Consider the following 19,020-nt stretch of genomic DNA (forward strand, 5'->3'; position numbering starts at 1 on the left):
GTAGGGTCACACATAGTCACATGGGCTATCTCCACAGCAGCATCTTGATCTTTCTGGCTCACAACAAGGGTCTAAATTTATGGCGACCCCACAGGGAGGTGCTCTTTTTTACAAATTATTAAATTCCAAATTACGTCGGCCTCAGTATTTGAGGACGAAAGAGGGAGGTGCGCTTTTTACATTAGATTTTTTTTTTCTAATTATTCGATTCCAAATTATGTCGGCCTCAGTGTATGAGGCACAACAGTTCGGTAGAACTGGAAATTACAGAACAATACAAACATATTGTAAAACTATAATTTAACAGTTTTGAAATGACCACTGTCGTCTTCATTATCTTTGCATGAAATTTTATTTAGTTCTCATATAACAATTATATTGTGTCGGTGTACTTAATTGGGTGCCCAATGACTGGTGGAATTCAGCTGTTCAAACAGCATCATTAAATTCTGAGGAAACAATATCACATGATTCTTGCCTGGACAACTTTTATGGCTACATCTATTATCACTGGCATTACTTCCCTGATACAGATGTGAGCTCAAACATACAATAATGAACAATAGTGTAACTAAAACTGAGTCCATTAAGCTTGAAAAGATTGATCCGGCCTCTAAATAATGCAGGCTTTGAAAAAGACAAAGGCTGGATCAATATCTAATGCTACTGCCCCTACATCAGTGGAGGGCAGATGGTTCCACCCATGGTGCTGTTCAAGCTGCATGGTGAGAAAAAGAATCAATTGAGGATCATGATTCTTGAAAGAAGATCCAAGACCTCAACTGGATGTAATTAAGGCCTATGTCCAGATAAAGCTTGAAATAATAAAACCATTAAGTGGTCTTTTATACTGACCGTCTTTAGACCATAAGACATGACAATAGGGGAGTACAGTATTACAGCAGAGGAATTTTGCACAGAATGTCTTTACTGTGTGAAAAGGTCTATTAATGATGCAGTATACTCAGCATTGCTCACATCAACAATTACAGGGTAAATGTATGACATGCATCCATTAATTGTTTGTGTCTCTGAGTCTCTTACCTCTTAAGTCAATGTAATAGAGGAATTTGTCCATAGCCAAAGATTAATCATCTTTTTTAATGTGCCTCTTGTTGGAAGTGACTCGCATATGGTCAGTGCCCACTATCATTTGCTTCTTGATGTGGTCGGACATGCTGGTGATTTAGAAGCTGCCAGAGTGTCTGGTGTCCACAGATGGCTTATTGCCACCTCAGAGCAACACTTTTGTCCTTCACAAGGTCTCCGTTCTTGCTGCAGGAGGCTGCAGACTGTACGAGTTCAAGGCCAGAGCTACTGGATATCATCAGCAGTCCTGATTGAGCATGACTAAAACAGACATGAATAAACCTTATATTGTCCCTTAATCCATAACTCTAATTGCAATATACATACACACAAACACATACATATTTGTTTATATAGCAGCTGAGCACAGAGAAGACCATGATATCACAACGTTTTTTTTTTTTATTATTAAAAACAAATAGTATACTGTAAACCCAATAAACATGTCAAGCATATCATTGGCTCTTTTCTGGAAAATGAAATATGTACTGCACTCATTCATTCGAAATGTAAAAGCAGTGCCAGGGATGCAAGGGACCAAAAGAAGTGTAATTATGCCCCTTGCCTCTCTTGCCATTAGAAGTGTTCGACTTTAATTATCTCCATTCGCCACACTAGCTATATATAAGGAACGTACGGCTCAAGGCAAATCCAGGTAAAAAGGTGGAATTATGAATAATGATAAAAATCCATACATCCATCTATTATCTATACCGCTTGTCCTCACAAGTGTCGCGGGGAGTGCTGGGGCCTATCCCAGCAGTTTTTGGGCAGTAGGCCTGAATTGGTTTCCAGCCAATCGCAGGGCACACAGAGACAAACAAACATCCACACTCCCAATCACACCTATGGGAAATTTAAGTGTCCAATTAACCTACCATGAAACCCACGCAAGCACGGAGAGAACATGCAAACTCTACACAGGAAGGCCGGGGCCGGATTCGAACCCACGACGTCTGCACTGTGAGGCGGACGTGCTAACCAGTCGATCACCGTGCCGCCCATGTAATTTTCAGTCGCCCGTAAATGGCAAAATGGCCATCCCCTGAGATGGATTAAAATCGGATGGATTTCGCAGTTTAGTGTTAAGTATTTCATATTTGATCTGTATTTGACTTTTCAGCTAGAAACAACATAGGACAATCCTGTTTATTCACAAAGAGGCCAGTGCCTTCTTTCCTGGAGCCGTTTATAAAACAACAAGCAACAGAAGCGGCATCTCACGATGAATTATAAATACCTTGTAACCCTTCTGTATGGACCCAGTCTTTCATCAGTCCCCTGCAGTCACATATTGTTTGCGCGGACTTGGTTATTACGAGCTACTCTGGCTAATTGCTTAACTTGTTCTTGTCGATCAATCCGATTCCAAATGGCACCTCGCCTCAGTTGATAACGCAATGAGTTGCTTGAGACATCCATGTTTCCGTGGTGAAGCTATGCACCTGTGCATTTGCTGCCATATGAACAGCTGAATCAAATTGATGCCCGTAGAGCTATTCTAGCTTGTACATTACAAACTAAAATGTCAGCGTGTGTGTTTCATTTTATTACAACACACAGTCACATGAAAAGGTAGGAATTGCATTTTGTTACATTAATCAAATCTGGACAATAAATGGGCATATTCATGTGTAATAAATTACAGAGTTGCTTGTGTTTACAAAAAAAAAGTAGCATATCACACAGTTCAATAAGGTTAGTCTAACTTAATTTAGCTTTCGTAGCTGAATTGATCTCCCACCTAATTTATATGCACAGTTAGTCAGGTACATAAAAGTGTCTCGATTGAATGAGAAAAAATGATAACCACAGGGGTCCCTAGTGGTTAGCAAATAATGCATCACATTGAATTATGACTGTGATAACGGCACACTAACGATCAGAAAGACACGTGAAGCTGGAGAATTTTATCGTTGTTGTTGATGGTATTATTGTTGTAGGGAAACCTCCACTTTATGCGTAGTAGTGATGTTTCATGAAATGGTAATCAACCACCATAAACATCACTGGTTTGACTGAAGCTGCAGAGGAGTGGAGCGGACCATGCACCAACTCTCATTCAAGTGATTTTTCAAAGGTGTCTGGTACTTGAGAGCACATATGGATGACATTTTAAGATTTGGAAACAAGGGATGGTGAAGATTATCTCCTCCTCATGTGACAAGCTTAGGTGAGCAATTAGAGCCAAAATGGTTCCACTTGGCTTGGAACATTTTTATGATTTTAATCAGCAAACCAGCAAATGAATTCTTCAAGTCTTTGGCTCACATGAAGCATTAAATTCAACTCCAAGCAGCAGCAATAGAACCTTTGGGTTGGCTGTAAATTTGCATAAAATGAATTTTCCATATGCACTTCAATTTCAGAAATTCTAACTGCCTATTTCAATCATGGTTTCTGTTGATGCCTTTTTTTTATACAGGAAGTCCTTGAATTATGACGTACAAGACCTACGATGTTTCGACTTTACAACGCCTGTGCCTCTTCCTCTTTTCTTTTGTCCCCAGCACCATAATGACTATGTTTACATGCAGTCCATATTCGGTTGAAGGACAAAATTCAGATTTGTGAAACATTCTGAATAACCCGTTTACATGAATGAGCAAACAGAGTTGCTCCGGCATTTTAATAAGTCACTGTGATGGCGACGCACAGTGTCGTGACTCAAAAGGGGGGCCTTTCCGCGCGTTACTTTCAACTGTCAATAAAACACTTCCCTTTACAGAGATTCCTTAAGCAACTCTTTTTTCTGTTTTATCCTTTTTACTCCATTCAACTGTAAAGATTGTCCTGTTATTCTCCAAAACCTAGTCCCAAAGTGAATTCAGGAAAATTTAGCTTTCATGTGAATCAGACATTACCCTCATGCCAAGCTCGATGTTCTCTCCTCCATAGACCTCCATACCAGGATCCAGCAGACCAATCTCTCCAAAATATTCACGATCTACCACAAAGGAGCAGCCAATCATTGCTGGTGTTCTGGAAGACAAAGATAACAGCATGATTATACTCAAATTATCAGACAGTGGGTTCTGTTTTCCTACACTTCCCTTCAAAACCACTGGAACGGTGAGGTTGATTCATTTTGTTTTCCTGTAGCCTTTAAACGAGATTAGGACATTTTTGCTTGAATCCAATCATTTTTCATTTGAGCCATGACATTGGAACATGTGACTAATAGGTGTGGTTTTATTTTTTACCCATTTGTTTTAACAGATTATTCAATCAATAAATACCACTAAATGTCTATGCGCTCCTTTAGTTCAGAACAGAGCTGACCATAGGTAAAAACAAGCAATTGTGATGTTAAGAAAGAATTCACTTAAGAGACAGTGAAGAAGTATTGGCCATAGCCAATACTGTACAACCAATTAAAACAGGGCTCACCAACCTTGTTGAATCTAAGAGCTACTTCTTGAGTACTGCGATCAGGCTACCAGTTAGTGACACACCTCTGAAATAAGAAATGTGCTCAAATTGTGCATCTTTAATAATGTTATTACTCTAATGTATATTATCATTCCTAAATAATGACATTCATGTACATGAGAACATTGATAATGTCAATGAGTTCAAGAAAATTAAATAAGAAAAAAAAAATCAATGCGCAACACCTTTTTGATGAATCTCAAACAGTGATCACATTTTCAAATGTGAAAAATTACCCCAAAAAACAAAACAAAAAACAATGCCCTTGGGGGGCAATGTTATGCCTGCGGGCACCACACTGGTGACCGGTGTTTTTGAGTGTCCTGCAGAAGAAAGAAACCAGTGATGTACAGAGTAACAGCGGTCGGAGAACAGCAGCAGATAATGGCAGAAGCATATTGAGAGCTGGAAACAAGGCCCAAAGAACTGTTAATGACGTCTGCAACAATTTCCAGAGGGTACGGGTGAAGGTATCACTACTACGAGACTTCATTAACCAAAATAAAGAGTAAACAGAAGATGCAAAATGCTCATCAAAAAAGAAAACAAATTAAGACCAGGCTGAAATTTGACAAACAATACACATAAATTACACAGATAAATGTGTTACCATCAATACAGTGGCTTGCATGGCCTCCTGAGATGAGCTCAGTAACTTTACTTTTGAACAACATAATGGTCACAGCAAAATGAACTCTTATCTCTCCGCAAACATTTTGTCCGCCAATTTTAAACTTTTTTTTTCAGTTTATTAATCAACAAACATGCAGCTTACAAACATACACATGGAAATAAATGTATCTATCTATTCCCCAAGGCTCTTAAATGAAAATTTACATATCTTCTCTCTCAATTTCTTTGAAGGTAGAAAAGATAAGTACATCCCTCAACCACTGCAGACGGGGTTGAATTTAATTTCTAATTAAAAAAGTATGAGTCTGCGTGAAAGCAGTGAAGCAAATGCTCTGGCATTTGTAAATTTGAGATGTTTCAGCCTGGGGTGGTACACCAAAGATAGTTGTCTAACAGTCAGATGCTATAGTCTGAAAGTAGATTTGGGAAATACAACAAATGTCTGTCCATTTCCAATAGTTATTGAGGGAGGTGCATGACCAGAACATGTGTCCTACACACACAGTGGGTACAGAAAGTATTCAGATTGCCAAATTAAAAAAAGTTCATTTTATTTCTCATTCACGTACACTCAGCACCCCATCTTGACAGAAAATAACAGAAATGTCGATTTTTTTGCAAATTTATGAAAAAAGAAAAATATATTATATGATCAAAGTATCCAGACCCTTTTGCAGCGACCTTCATATTTAATGCACATGCCGGCCATTTCTTCTGATCCTCCTTGAGATGGTTCTGCTTCTTTATTGGAGTCCAGCTGTGTTTAATTAAACTGATTGAACTTGATTAGTAAAGACCTTACAGCTCACAGTGCATGTCAGAGAAAATGAGAATCATGAGGTCGAAGGAGCTGCCCAAGGACAGAGACAAAGATCAGAGACAGATATTGTGGCAAGGCACAGATCCGGCCAAGGTTACAGAAGAATTTCTGCAGCACTCAAGGTTCCTAAGAACACAGTGCCCTCCATAATCCTCAAATGGAAGAAGCTTGGGATGACCACAACTCTTCCTACACCTGGCGGTCCAGCCAAACTGAGCAATTATGGGAGAAGAGCCTTGGTGAGAGAGGTAAAGAAGAACCCAAAGATAACTGTGGCTGAGCTCCAGAGATGCAGTAGGCAGATGGGAGAAAGTTCCATTAAGTCAACTATCCACCAGCCCTCTACCTGTCAGGGCTTTATGGCAGAGTGGCCTGACGGAAGCCTCTCCTTAGTGCAAGACACAAGAAATCCCACATAGAGTTTGCCAAAAACCACATGAAGGACTCCCAAACTATGAGAAATACGATTCTCTGGTCTGATGAGACCAAGATTTAACTTTTTGGTGTTAACTCTAAGTGGTATGTGTGGAGAAAACCAGGCATTGCTCATCACCTGCCCAATACAATCCCTACAGCGAAACATGGTGGTAGGAGCATCATGTTGTGGGGGTGTTTTTCAGCTGCAGGGACAGCATGACCGGTTGCAATTGAAGGAAAGATGAATGCGGCCAAGTACAGAGATATCCTGGAGGAAAACCTCTTCCAGAGTGCTCAGGACCTCGGACTGGGCCAAAGGTTCACCTTTCAAGAGCACAATGACCCGAAGCACATAGCTAAAATAACAAAAGAGTTCAGAACAACTTTGTAACCATTCTTGACTGGCCCAGCCAGAGCCCTGGCCTAAACCCGATTGAGCATCTATGGAGAGACCTGAAAATGGCTGTCCACCAACGTTCACCATCCAACCTGACAGAACTGGAGAGGATCTGTAAGGAAGAATGGCAGGGGATCCCCAAATCCAGGTGTGAAAAAATGTGTTGCATCATTCCCAAGAAGACTCATGGCCCAACTAGCTCAAAAGGGTGCTTCTACTCAATAAAATGTATCAGGGTTTGAATACTTATGACCATATGATATTTTAGTTTTTCTTTTTTAATAAACATGCACACATTTCTACGTTTCAGTTTTTTTCTGTCAAGATGTGGTGCCGAGTATACTCGTTACTGAGAAATAAAATTAACTTTTTCATTTTGGAAAATGGCTGCAATGACACTGTACGCCTAGGTGAAAGACCGGTCCGTCTATCCGTCACTAAAGATGACGTCATCATTACCATGTGTAAAAAAGGCATTGATCTACGTGACTGAATTACTCCTATCACCATAAATGTCCATTGTATGCTTCAGGTTTCAAGTGGGATTAAATTCAGGTCAAATATAAAGTCAATATTGTTACTCAAAAAAAAAACTCAGATACAGGTCCGAACAATCCGATCTGGGTTGCATTTGCCTGCGGTGTGAACCTAGCATAAATGATTCCTAGATGGTATGACTGTAAACGGGGAAAACTTCTTGGGTAAAGCTATGTACAGGAATAAACCAAGTTATGTGATCTCGGTGGATCATGGTTATTTTCAAGTGAGTTAAATATGACGTCAAGGTGCGAATAGCAGAAGAGTATGAATCCACTTCTATGCCAAATCACGCATCGTGTAACCTAGGTGGAAGAAAGAAGTTAAAAGTTATATGCTATAGAGAAATACCTGCTATGCTGTCATAGTCTGTCTTTTGAGTTTGGTTTTTGACTGTAGTTTCATGATTCCTTTTGTTCCTTTGTCTGTCTCTCGTTAAGTTATTCAGTCGACCTGTGGTGGTCTGCTGTCTGTTATCAAGTCAAGGACTAGTATGTGTTTAGTTTCCTTTTGAGCCTTGTTGTTTTGGAATTAGTCCAGTGAATATTTGGCCTTTCTGTTTTCTTTTATTTAAATACTTTCGACAGCACTTGCTTTTTGCCTCCTGCTTTTGGGTCTTCCTCCACGCATATCATGACATATACAGCTTTGAAAAGGTCTCCTAAACTGCCACCATTTACAAAGTGAAGCTGTAACAAACAAGATTGAGAGCTGTGTACTACAGTTGTGTGGTAACGTTGACGTGGGTTTTGGTAGCATGTTGATTAATACTGGATTTTAAATACGAACCCAGTCTGGAAACTGCTTATTTTCATGTGTAAATCCAATGACTTAGTTTTATTACATAATGTTAGCCACCCAATAATAACAAAGATAATTGGGTCATCACCACCCAGCAGCATCTCTAGGAACCTCAAGGCATACATATTTTCTTACACTATGATTAGAATTGTTTCATATAAATGAAGACGGTCTAAATGTTTAAATGTTCATGTTCTGATGAAACTCAAATAAATAAAGGAAGCATTGTCATTTTTAATAATTACACTAATTATATTAATGCAGCATGCTATCAAAATGAATAAATGCACCATTTACCAAATTTTGAATTTCTAATTTTCTTGGTTCTAAAGATGACTAAAAAAGTTGTTCTACAAATTCCCTTGCACACGGGGAACTTTAATTCCTCGATATGTGAAGATATTGGGTTATATTTTGAATGAAACATTTTGAATAATGGCCATGCACATCACTTGTGCATGTGTGGGGTGTTCAGGATATTGAATAATTTATGCATGTGATAAAATGCCTGTCTCCCTGGAATGAAACCTGTCAGGAGTTGGCGTGGAGAGGGACCCAAACGCAGGGAAGCGAGGCAGGAGTGCAGAAAATGAATAATTGAATTTGAGAAAACAAAACAACATAAACAAGGTACTGGGATAATAATAATAATAATAATAATAATAATAATAATAATAATAATATTAATAATATTAGCAATAATAATAATAATAATAATAATAATAATAATGATAATAGCCCAAAATAACTCGGATCAAAAAAACTAAAACTACAAAAAAGGACTTGGCCTTAACATTGACACATCAAAAGCAGTGTGACAATGAATCTACAAGGACTGAAAGAAAGCAGGGAACTAAATACAGACAAATTGACGAGACAACGAGGAACACTTGAACAAGACACAAAGGGCTGGAGGGATCTGATTGGCTAAAATTCGGGACTGGGATGACAAGCACAGGTAACCAAACAAGACAGAGTGACAAAGGGACACAAAGATAACAAGGAAAACATGAAACTAAATCCTAAAACCGAAACCAACCAAGATTGATCATGACAGAAGCCCGTTTGATTGATTGCTGTTGGAATTACCCTGTCTATACCTGTGCTATTATTGTTGAGAGAATTTTACAGTCACCATTTACAAGGTTTATTGGGTTTTAAAAGCCACATCTATCTATCTATCTATCTATCTATCTATCTATCCATCCATCCATCCATCCATCCATCCATCCATCCATCCATCCATCCATCCATCCATCCCATGGTTTGTGGCAATTTCTGTTGTTCCAAAATGTCCTTGCACAACTGCATAAATATTGGTGGTAACATATTCGCAAATTCCTTGTATATCTCAATTGAAAACTCATCAGCCCCCTCGGCCTTGCCGCTCTCCATTTATTTAGTTGTCTGCTTTACTTCATTCGCTGTATCCGTAAACTGTCCTCTGGGGTGATTGGTCCCCTAGATTCTCCAACCTGTAGAGAGTCATGTTTTTTTTTTTTAATAAATCAGTTATTGTTTTAGGGCTTGTGCTTTTCTCCCCCAGCTCTGTTTGGATTTTAGGAATAGTTCTTAAAGTGGAAGTCAACCGCAAAAACATTCTTGGCAATAATATGCTCTATGCGCTTTCACTAGTGTAAACATTGCATTCTGATTCATATTGAGTTTGTGAAATATGACAACAAAATCTATCCCTTTTAGCCATTGTCATGACCAGAGCTGGGCAGTCCGTCCCTGGGCCGGACCGGTCGGACCCTCCGGCCCGGCCAGATGCCCATTTTTGGGGCGGAGGGGTGGGGGGTGACAAATTTTAAAAAATGGCTGGACTAAGCATGGCCGGAAGTAGATTTTAGTCTGGCCCTCTAATCGGCCCTCATGCGTTTGACTTGGTCGTGAGGTGGCCAAATTTCATCTCAGCCTACTCGGTGAAAGGCTTCTTTTTATCGGCGCGGGCCACAACTGCCGAATTGATTCAAATGACCGACTCAATGTGCTGTTGGCGACAGGTCTGCGACACATGCCACGCACACATCAGGAATTGTTGCTCCTCTGATTGGTCCATTATGTCACATGTTTCCCACACGGAGAGGAGGAGAGAATGCAGCACGCTGCTGCTGCAAAGCAAACTAGTTTGGAAATGAAATTAAATGCATCGTCTAGTCAACTTGGTCCCTTTATGGTTGTAGCAGGCACGATCGCTGTCTTTTTGAAGCGACGCCCCCCGACTTGTTTCAAAACAGCTCGTGTCCACGAGTATATTGAAGCTGCGCGCAGCACTGACTCAAAAATGACGCTCGCACATCAAGGTGGAGTTCATGCACTTCATCTGGCGTCTTCCCTACTTCCGGAAATACGCCGTAGCAAACCTGCTGCAAAATAAATAAGTAACTTGTTGACTGCGACTTCTGGCCGTCTGTTGGACCCAAATAATTATACAATACGACAAAACCAACCTTACTCGCAAAGGAAGTAATCACACGCAGTTTGGTAAGTAATAAAGTACTAGTGGCGCATTTTGAAGTGTGTCTACAGCGGGTTTGAATAGTAAATTAGCCAGCTAATGATCTTTAAAAAGCCTCTGACGTTCGCATCCCTCCCGCGGCGGCGTCAATCACGGACACTTTTAAGGGCGGCAGGTCACGGCCGGAAGGGTACCCAGGTCAAGGGTGGAGGGTCGCGGCCAAACCGGCAAAAAAGGGTCAGGTGCCCAGCTCTGGTCGTTACACTATCTGTGACCCTGCACGATGTAAGTCGCGCATACACAGAAGGTCGGCCCAAATTTTCTCGCTAACTACGGCAAATACACTAGGACAAAACACGTAGCGATGTCTCTGTACCATCTGTAGTACGCATTCGAAACCCTAATAATACTTTTCATATTGTCTAGCTCAAGTACAAAAGTGTTTTAAACTAATTACAGTAGTCTACTATCTCATCCATCGTATATTATTTTAAATTAAACAAACGCTTCTCAATTAAGCATGAAAAATGCAATACCAAGCAAAAAATACTCATTCTAAGGTCTCTATATCTTCATAAAAAAAACACTGTTAATTTGCTCTAAATATTATAATAACATAAAATATAATATTACTAGATATGTTTTAAAATCTTTATTAATCAAAACCATCATCCACACCCTGGTGAGGAGAAGGGGTTCAGATAATGGATGGATGTGTGGTTTGTTAATCGAAGAGGTTATAAAATTTGGATTTCCTGAAGGAGCACTAAGAACAGATGATCCAACTACCATGTGGCCTGGTCCGATGCAAAACACACTGTATTCCATCTGTACTGGGCCATGGTCATTGGTCAGAAATAACAATGCCATAATATTGGCTATCCTTTATAAGGAGAATCCCGCTATCTAAGTGTCTGCCAATTTAAAGTGACCAGAGGCCTCATGTATCAAAGAGTGTGTAGAGCAGGTTCTAAATTTGTTTGTAAGACTGAAGTTTAATATGTGCGCACGTACAAAAAAAATCTGTATTCATCGAACGGGTGAACACCTGCCGTACGCACACCAGTAAGAAATGAGTCTTGATAAACCCCACCTGTTCTGCCTCGTTTGCGCATGTCTAGCCTCATTTACATTGAGAAACACATTCAACTGACCATATTTAGTAGCAGTAATCCCTTTAAGAAATCTGAAATCATGGCAAAGGTGCTGGATCAAATCTCCAAGACCGACAATGGGGTACTCCTCCGAGAAGTGGAAACAAATAAATAGTACTGTTGTGAACAACTAATGCAATGAAAGAAAAATGATGCGAGAGAATTTAAAAATATTGGTTTGACATCGAACTCAATGCAAAAAAAATTCACAGCCCGCAGATGAGAATTATCTGGTGGAGGACAAACAAGTTATATGGACACCCCTATGGCATGATGGGAATATTTAAAGTCACTACTGTTTCCACACAGCCAGCCCTCCTCAGATTTTTTATTGTTATTATTATTAAGCGCACAGCGCAGAGCTATTCTGTAGAATGATGAATCATATAGTAGTTCCTCCACCATATGTAGATCTGAGATTATTTGTGCACTTGAGTGAGATTAATTCCTTTTCATATAGCTGAATTCATGGTGTGATGGTGCTTTCATTAAGATGTGGGTACAAATCATCCATGGCTCCAACTAAGTTTGGGAAACCCTTGTTTAATTTCAGCTTGTTCGTGATATCTGTATAGCCGATATATCTGTACTTTCACTGTAGGATCACAAGTTTTTTTTTGTGTATGCAGAGTCAGAGCTGTGCGCAAATTTACACACGTCCTCACATACAAGTCCAAATTGATAAATCCCTGACTGCGTGGCAATGTTCTTATGCAAGTGTGCGTACACGCTTGATAAATGAGGCCGCAGGCAAATCTGAGATCCTTCAGCCTAATGCATCAGGATAGTGACCCAAAACATGGCCAAGTAAACATTTTTTTTTTTTAAATCTCAGTATTATATTGAAATATGAATATATATATAGAATTTCCAAGGTTAGATAATAATTTATGCTTTTTTCAAGTGTAGCGCTAATTTAAATCCACCTCCTTGATTTAAATGGTTTCTTCTGCTTTCTTTGTTTTTTGTTTTTTTTTTTCAGAAAATTTCCCTTCAAAAGAAGTAGTTCATCAGAAGCGCCTACTTAAATGACAACGTGTCATATCTCTGTCCCATTCTGGTCTTTAAATGCAAAATTGCACTTTCAAAAGTAGCACAACCTGAAAACAACCTCGGGTCAGCATGTACAACAAATATTTGAGAGTATTCTTCACAAAAGTGGGGTAACCCACTCCAGCAACAGTCCCTAGGCTTCTTTTATACCACTATTATCTGCCAGGTCCCATCTTAAGTGCTCTGGATCAAAGACCCATAAAAAGCACTCTATTCATCCAGTGTCCTCAACAGTTATTTTTTTCTCTAAAGTGACTCGCTACGTATATTCTTCTTTCTGGAAAGATGCCCTGAGTAAGTTCATCATGCAGTATAAGATAGCATGCACACACATGCATACGTGCGCAGACGCACGCACACCCCCACGAACGCCCCCGCACACACACACGCACACACTGGCCCGGGCTTGACCAATCGTGGCCCTCGCCTCAGGGATGGTGACTTTGGATAGCCGCTGGAGGGCTTCAGACGCCGCAGAGTGAGCATGACACGTTGCTGACTTGGAGAGGCGGCCAAATAAATGAGTATGAGCGCTCCAAAATGAAGAAGCGCTGGCGGCGAGATTTGCGTGCCGCTGGTAAAATCATTATCGCACTATTACATCCATGGTACATATGAAATTGTGAATATGGTTCAGTGTTGTATGACATAAAATATGTGTATTGTATACACTGTGTTAGTTATATAATTGTTTTTTTTTTTTTTGTACATTACTTTGCTGCTATGTCCGCTGATAGTGTAGTGGTACACACGCCTGAGTTGTGTGCAGGCAGCGTGGGATCGATTCCCGCTCAGTGACAGTGTCTATGTGTGCCCTGCGACTGGCTGGCGACCAGTTCGGGGTGTAGTCTGCCTTCGCCCATTGACGGCTGGGATAGGCTCCAGCAACTCCCTGCGACCCTATATAGGATAAGCGGTTTGGAAGATGACATGACATGACTTTGCTGCTTTGTGACGTCCAAAACTCACCTTCCGCCACTGGTGTAATCATAAGAATAATTGCAAGTATGCAGTTTTTGTACTTTCCTGTAACCTCTTCCTGTCTTCAGTGTTCAAACGGACAGAAAAGTCACTGAGAACGAGCTCTGACCGGCCACCCAGCTTCTGTTGTTGATGGGAAGAAACCTTGCGGAACATGTGGGTGAATGATTTCCAATAGAAATCCACACAGCTGAAACACTTTACCCTTGAGGCAATCTGTCCATAAGCAGCAAGCTGCCAATTGAGAAACATGGACCACTTTTGCCATACTTACAGCTCTTATCTTATCTGTCTCTGGTACAAATGCTCAAGTGAAATAGCATTTTCATAACAACCACACCATCCTACGGCCTGCCCACCAAAATGCTAGTGTGTGTGTGGGGGTGTGTGTGGGGGTGTGTGTGTATATATATATATATATATATATATATATATATATATATATATATATATATATATATATATATATATATATATATATATATATATATATATATATATATATATATATATACACACATCATCAGTCTATTAAATTCAATCTACATTTTACAAAGAGCACATGACCAATTAAAGGATTACACTGCATTGTGATCCAAGCTTGCTCTTGGATGCCATCCAAGTACATTAATGATGCAGCATTGCTGTGGCCTTGTCATTCCGTATATAGCTAAATTTATTTATCATGGTAATAAGACAGCCTTCGATGAGGTTATTTATTTGTGTGTTTGGGTGGCACATCAGTCCAAAGAGGACCTTAGTTTGATGGGCATCCACATGAATAAGTCACAAGCTCCAGTTATCCATATTTAATCAAACATCCTCATCTACAATGGATGTTGTTCACTTGCTGAAGTGCTCACCTGATAGGGGCCGTCTCATCGCCCTTGTCCAGCCACTCCTGCGGAGGGATGATGTACATACACCACAGCCCCCAGTTGTAGCCGTGGGCGGCATTGGCATACTGCTGCACCTCAAAGGTGTTGTATTTGATGTTGTCTATAGCGGGCAGAATGATGCGGGTGTGATCCTCTTTCATTCGGGTTAGAATAGGTTCAGCCCTTAGAAAGAAAAAAGGGACACACAGAGATTAATTTATGAGACTTCGGAGTCTAAATTGTTTTAAAGAGGTTTATTCACTGTAATGTATTAGTCAAAACACAGAAATTCGTTCAGAAAAAAGAAAAAGGTTGTCCAAACATTTGACCTCCATTGTACTGTATTCTCATTAGTTACATATAATTTCTAGTTTGTAATAACCAAAACATTTTTATTCATTGCTTTCTTTCACACATTTCGATACAAAACCACGGTTATTTAACATCCAAAACAACTTCCAGATTCATTTCCCTTGTCTGTTGATAATGCAATGGTTTTGAAAAATGAATTTTCCGCAGATGAACAAATACAACCAGATTTTGAATCGCTTGGGCATGAAAATTTATGCCAAGATTATCCTAGACTGAGACTTGATGAGAGGCAAGACCAAGGTCTTCTGAAGCAAAACACAATGAGAAAAGATAAGCCTTCTTTGCTTCTTTGGAACGTCATCACACCATACATCTGAATGGTTTCGCTCCTGCGAGACACAATTATCGCTAAAGGAAGAAAGAAAAAAGAAAGAAGGAAAAAGAATAAATATAGATATAGATAATAATATAGATGTAGATAATTTCAAAACATGTTTGATGAAATGCAAAAATAAAGACTAAAGTAATTGAAGATTGTTTTTTCACAGGCCGACATGTGGAACATTTCAAATGTCAACCTCAATAGATTTTGTGCAATTTCATTAAAAACGAAAGCTGAAATGTGGCCAGAAATACATTTTCTTGTTTGCTTCCCAAGACTTAAGAGGAAGTCAACCCCCAAAAATTATTTACAAAAATGTTTTATGAGCCTCCACTAGTCAAAACACAGCATTCTGATTAATATTGCGTTTGTGGAATATGAGTTAAGTAGCAAAATCCACCCATTTTTGCCCATGTCAGTGGGCAGCCATTTTGCCACTTTCTCTCGACTGAAAATGACATCACAGTTGGTCAGGGCTCAGGTAAAGACCAGTCACTTCTCACCTGTTTTCTGAAGCTGAGCCATGACCGGCTGTTACCTGAGCCCTGAGCAACTGTGATGTCATTTTCAGTTGACAGCAAATGGCGAAATGGCTGCCCCTGACATGGACAAAAATGGGTGGATTTTGCTGCTTAACTCATATTCCACAAATATAATACTAATGCGCATAGAACATATTCTTGTAAAAAAAAAAAAAAAACATTCCTCTTTTCCTCTTTAAAGGAGATGACTGTTTATATACTGGATGTTACCCTCATTCACGCATATTTTGCAGCAGTGTAGCTAATGAATAAATCTGTTTATACATTTCGTTAAGAATTTCCGTCATTTATTGTTGACAGACTTGTACTGATGAGGCACAGGGCTCATCTTCTTGGGTATTTGTGCAAAATACCAAATCAGAGCCTTGGCTGAAAAACACTCATCTTCATGTTACAGAGTCACAGTGAAATCACTGCCAGTGGTGCATTAGTACACTCTTTCTCATGCTCAGAGATAATATCCAGCATATCTTCAAAGCCAATCCTAATACACTCAGCTTGTCATGTGATATACTTCTAATTTTATAAAAGGAGGCTACAATTATACCGTGATAAATGTGTCTCTGAAGGATATTCCCACACTTCTAGTTTCTCTGCATCTTTCCGCCCACTGCCTCCGTTCACCCTGATTTCTGTGCTCTCTCGCCTCATCTACTTCTCTTCAGTGGGACCCATTTGTCTTGCCCGGGCAAAATTACTACTTTTCACAAGAGGGTAGTGCTCAGAGTGCCAATGGAACAGACCAGAATTGACTGCATAATTACATATGCTAAAAGCAATTCTAAATGGATAACTTTAATAAAGATGATTAAAAAACATGATAAAGCAATTAAAACAGCGTCAACTCCCCCTTCCACAAATGATAGACAATTTACTATCATTCATCAACCGACACTTTCCACTATGACATCAATATAGTTTCCCGTTTATTAAAAGGATAGACATGTTGGCATTTGACATAATTTTAAAAAGGAATGGGCACCATTTAAAGGAAAAATCAACCCAAACATTTTTTTCAAGAATATGTTCTATGCAGGCCCACTATCTAAAATACGATTAATATCGTATTATATTCTATTATATATCGTATTCACAATATTCTGATTAATATTGTGTTTGTGGAAAATGAGTTAAGCTGCTAAATCCACCCGTTTTTAGCCATCTCAGGGGGCGGCCATTTTGTCTGAAAATGACATCACAGACGCTCAGGGCTCAGATAATGACCAATCATGGCTCAGTTTCAGAAAACAGGTGAGCTGTGATGTGTACGTGACTTTTCCCACTATGAAGGCTACAGGTTGGATACATTAAAGTGTCCTTTTGCAAGATGCTGAACTTACAATTGCTCCAGAATGGTGAAATGGATGAAAGCCTCTTGCGATGAGTGTGCGAAGTTATATGAGTGTATGCATACAGGAGAGTCAAGCAGTATTGTGAGTTTTGGATATAAGAAGCACATGTTTTTGCTCTGGAGCTACCAAATCAGAAATGAAACAATGTTTGTTGATAAATACAGTGGAAATATATGCAATTAAAGAATATGGAAGCAAATGTGTTTTTTTCTGCTTACCAACAACTGCCACAAGAGAAACAACTATAATAAACTAAATAGTGTCATCGAAACATGTCATCCAGTAAGTAGAACGTGAAGACAATGGTGTTGACTGAATTAAACAAATAATTGGAGAGCTTCATGGCAAGCATCCAAGGAACCGTGAAATTTGGCAAGATGGAATTGAGAAACATATTGTAACATGGAAATCAGCAAGGATGAAAACAATTTAGGCAAACATTTGGTGCAACCGTTCAATCCAAAACAGTCAACACACAGGTATGGCAAAACATGTCTATTCAAAGTTACAATTGTGATTATTTCTGTTCATTGTTGACAGATTCTTCCCTTCTTCTCAAATAAAAAGAGTGCCAACTGAAGAATACAAATACCTTTAAAACTTTAAATAATCTGTATCACGTTGCTGACTTGTTACGAGGTTAGGAGTGCACCTTTTCTATTCATCTTGCAGCATGCTTGTGAGCCTATAACAGCCCCTGAGCCAAGAAGCAGTCCCCCACCACAAGGACCTATGAGGATGTAACACAAGATATGCTCTGGAAATGAGGATGTACGCTTTGAACAGTTGAGTCTGCATGTTTCATTCCCATCCTTTATTTGCTGTCTCATCTGCACAATGATTCTTATTTATCCACACCAGGCGAAATCATACTGAGATCAGTAGGCCTAATACAAAAGAAGTGGATCCCTTTCAGTGATGACGAACCAGAGATTGTGAAAACATGCCAACACCTGTGGTTACTTTTGTCTCACCATTCAATTCCATTTCATGTGGCACCTCATACTAATGTACTAGCCCTACCTACTGTCTCTTCAAGGCAAGTACACAAATTTCCATTACAAGCATAAGCATGCTAATATTTTGTCAGCAAAGATGCACAACCTATCTACCTTTTTGATACACTAATATAAAAACGCAGCTGTCCTGCAATTTTATTTCACCGCTATATTATTTATTTTCTGTCACTTAACCTGGTAAGGGTCATGGATGAGATGGAGCTTACTCCAGCTGACTGGGCAAGAGGTGTTGTAAATCCTGGACCGGTCAACAAGACAGCCAGTCACACTCACATTTATGCCTGTAGGCAATTTAGTAGTCTTGGTTGAACATTATTTTAGAGTGGAGCAGCACAGAAAAATTCCACACAAGCACAGTGAGCACATGTAAACTCCTCTTGACGGTAATGCAGATGCGTTAACCACATAGTACATCACATATAAGTACAACATATTGACTCAATATGAAATCAGAAATGATCAGATAATAGGGTCAAAGTGGGTTGGTGGTAACAGCTTGAAGGTATGCGGTGCCACAACAATAAACGCAAATCCGCAATTTTTTATTTCCCCCAACAATATTGAATGATTTTTTTTACCTTTTTAGCAATGTGATTAGGCACCAAGTATGACGCACTCAAGGCACATTTGTTGACGAATCACTTTTGAAGGCTTCATTGACTCATTGGAGAGGCACTCGCCGCTTATTGTGCAGAGCGGGCTTCGTTCATGCGTGGTAATCACCTGTCACCATAATTCCATATTTCAAGTAAGTCTTTTA

At 39.5% G+C, this 19,020-nt stretch overlaps 1 protein-coding gene across 4 annotated transcripts in view; it reads right to left on the minus strand.

Moving 5' to 3' along the window:
• galnt9 (polypeptide N-acetylgalactosaminyltransferase 9) overlaps positions 1-19,020 on the minus strand; it is a 91,418-nt gene that overhangs the window by 33,104 nt on the left and 39,294 nt on the right. For all 4 annotated transcript variants that reach the window (XM_086031551.1, XM_086031550.1, XM_086031549.1 and 1 more), the window contains 2 exons: positions 14,639-14,836; positions 3,954-4,071 (listed from right to left, as the gene is read on the minus strand). In XM_086031551.1, the coding sequence (XP_085887677.1) occupies positions 3,954-4,071; positions 14,639-14,836 (316 nt within the window). The remainder of the gene's footprint in view (positions 1-3,953; positions 4,072-14,638; positions 14,837-19,020) is intronic.

The sequence above is a fragment of the Filicampus tigris genome, chromosome 5, assembly GCF_054856515.1.
Source record: "Filicampus tigris isolate MCC_2025a chromosome 5, RoL_Ftig_1.0, whole genome shotgun sequence".
Taxonomy (NCBI): Eukaryota; Metazoa; Chordata; class Actinopteri; order Syngnathiformes; family Syngnathidae; genus Filicampus; species Filicampus tigris.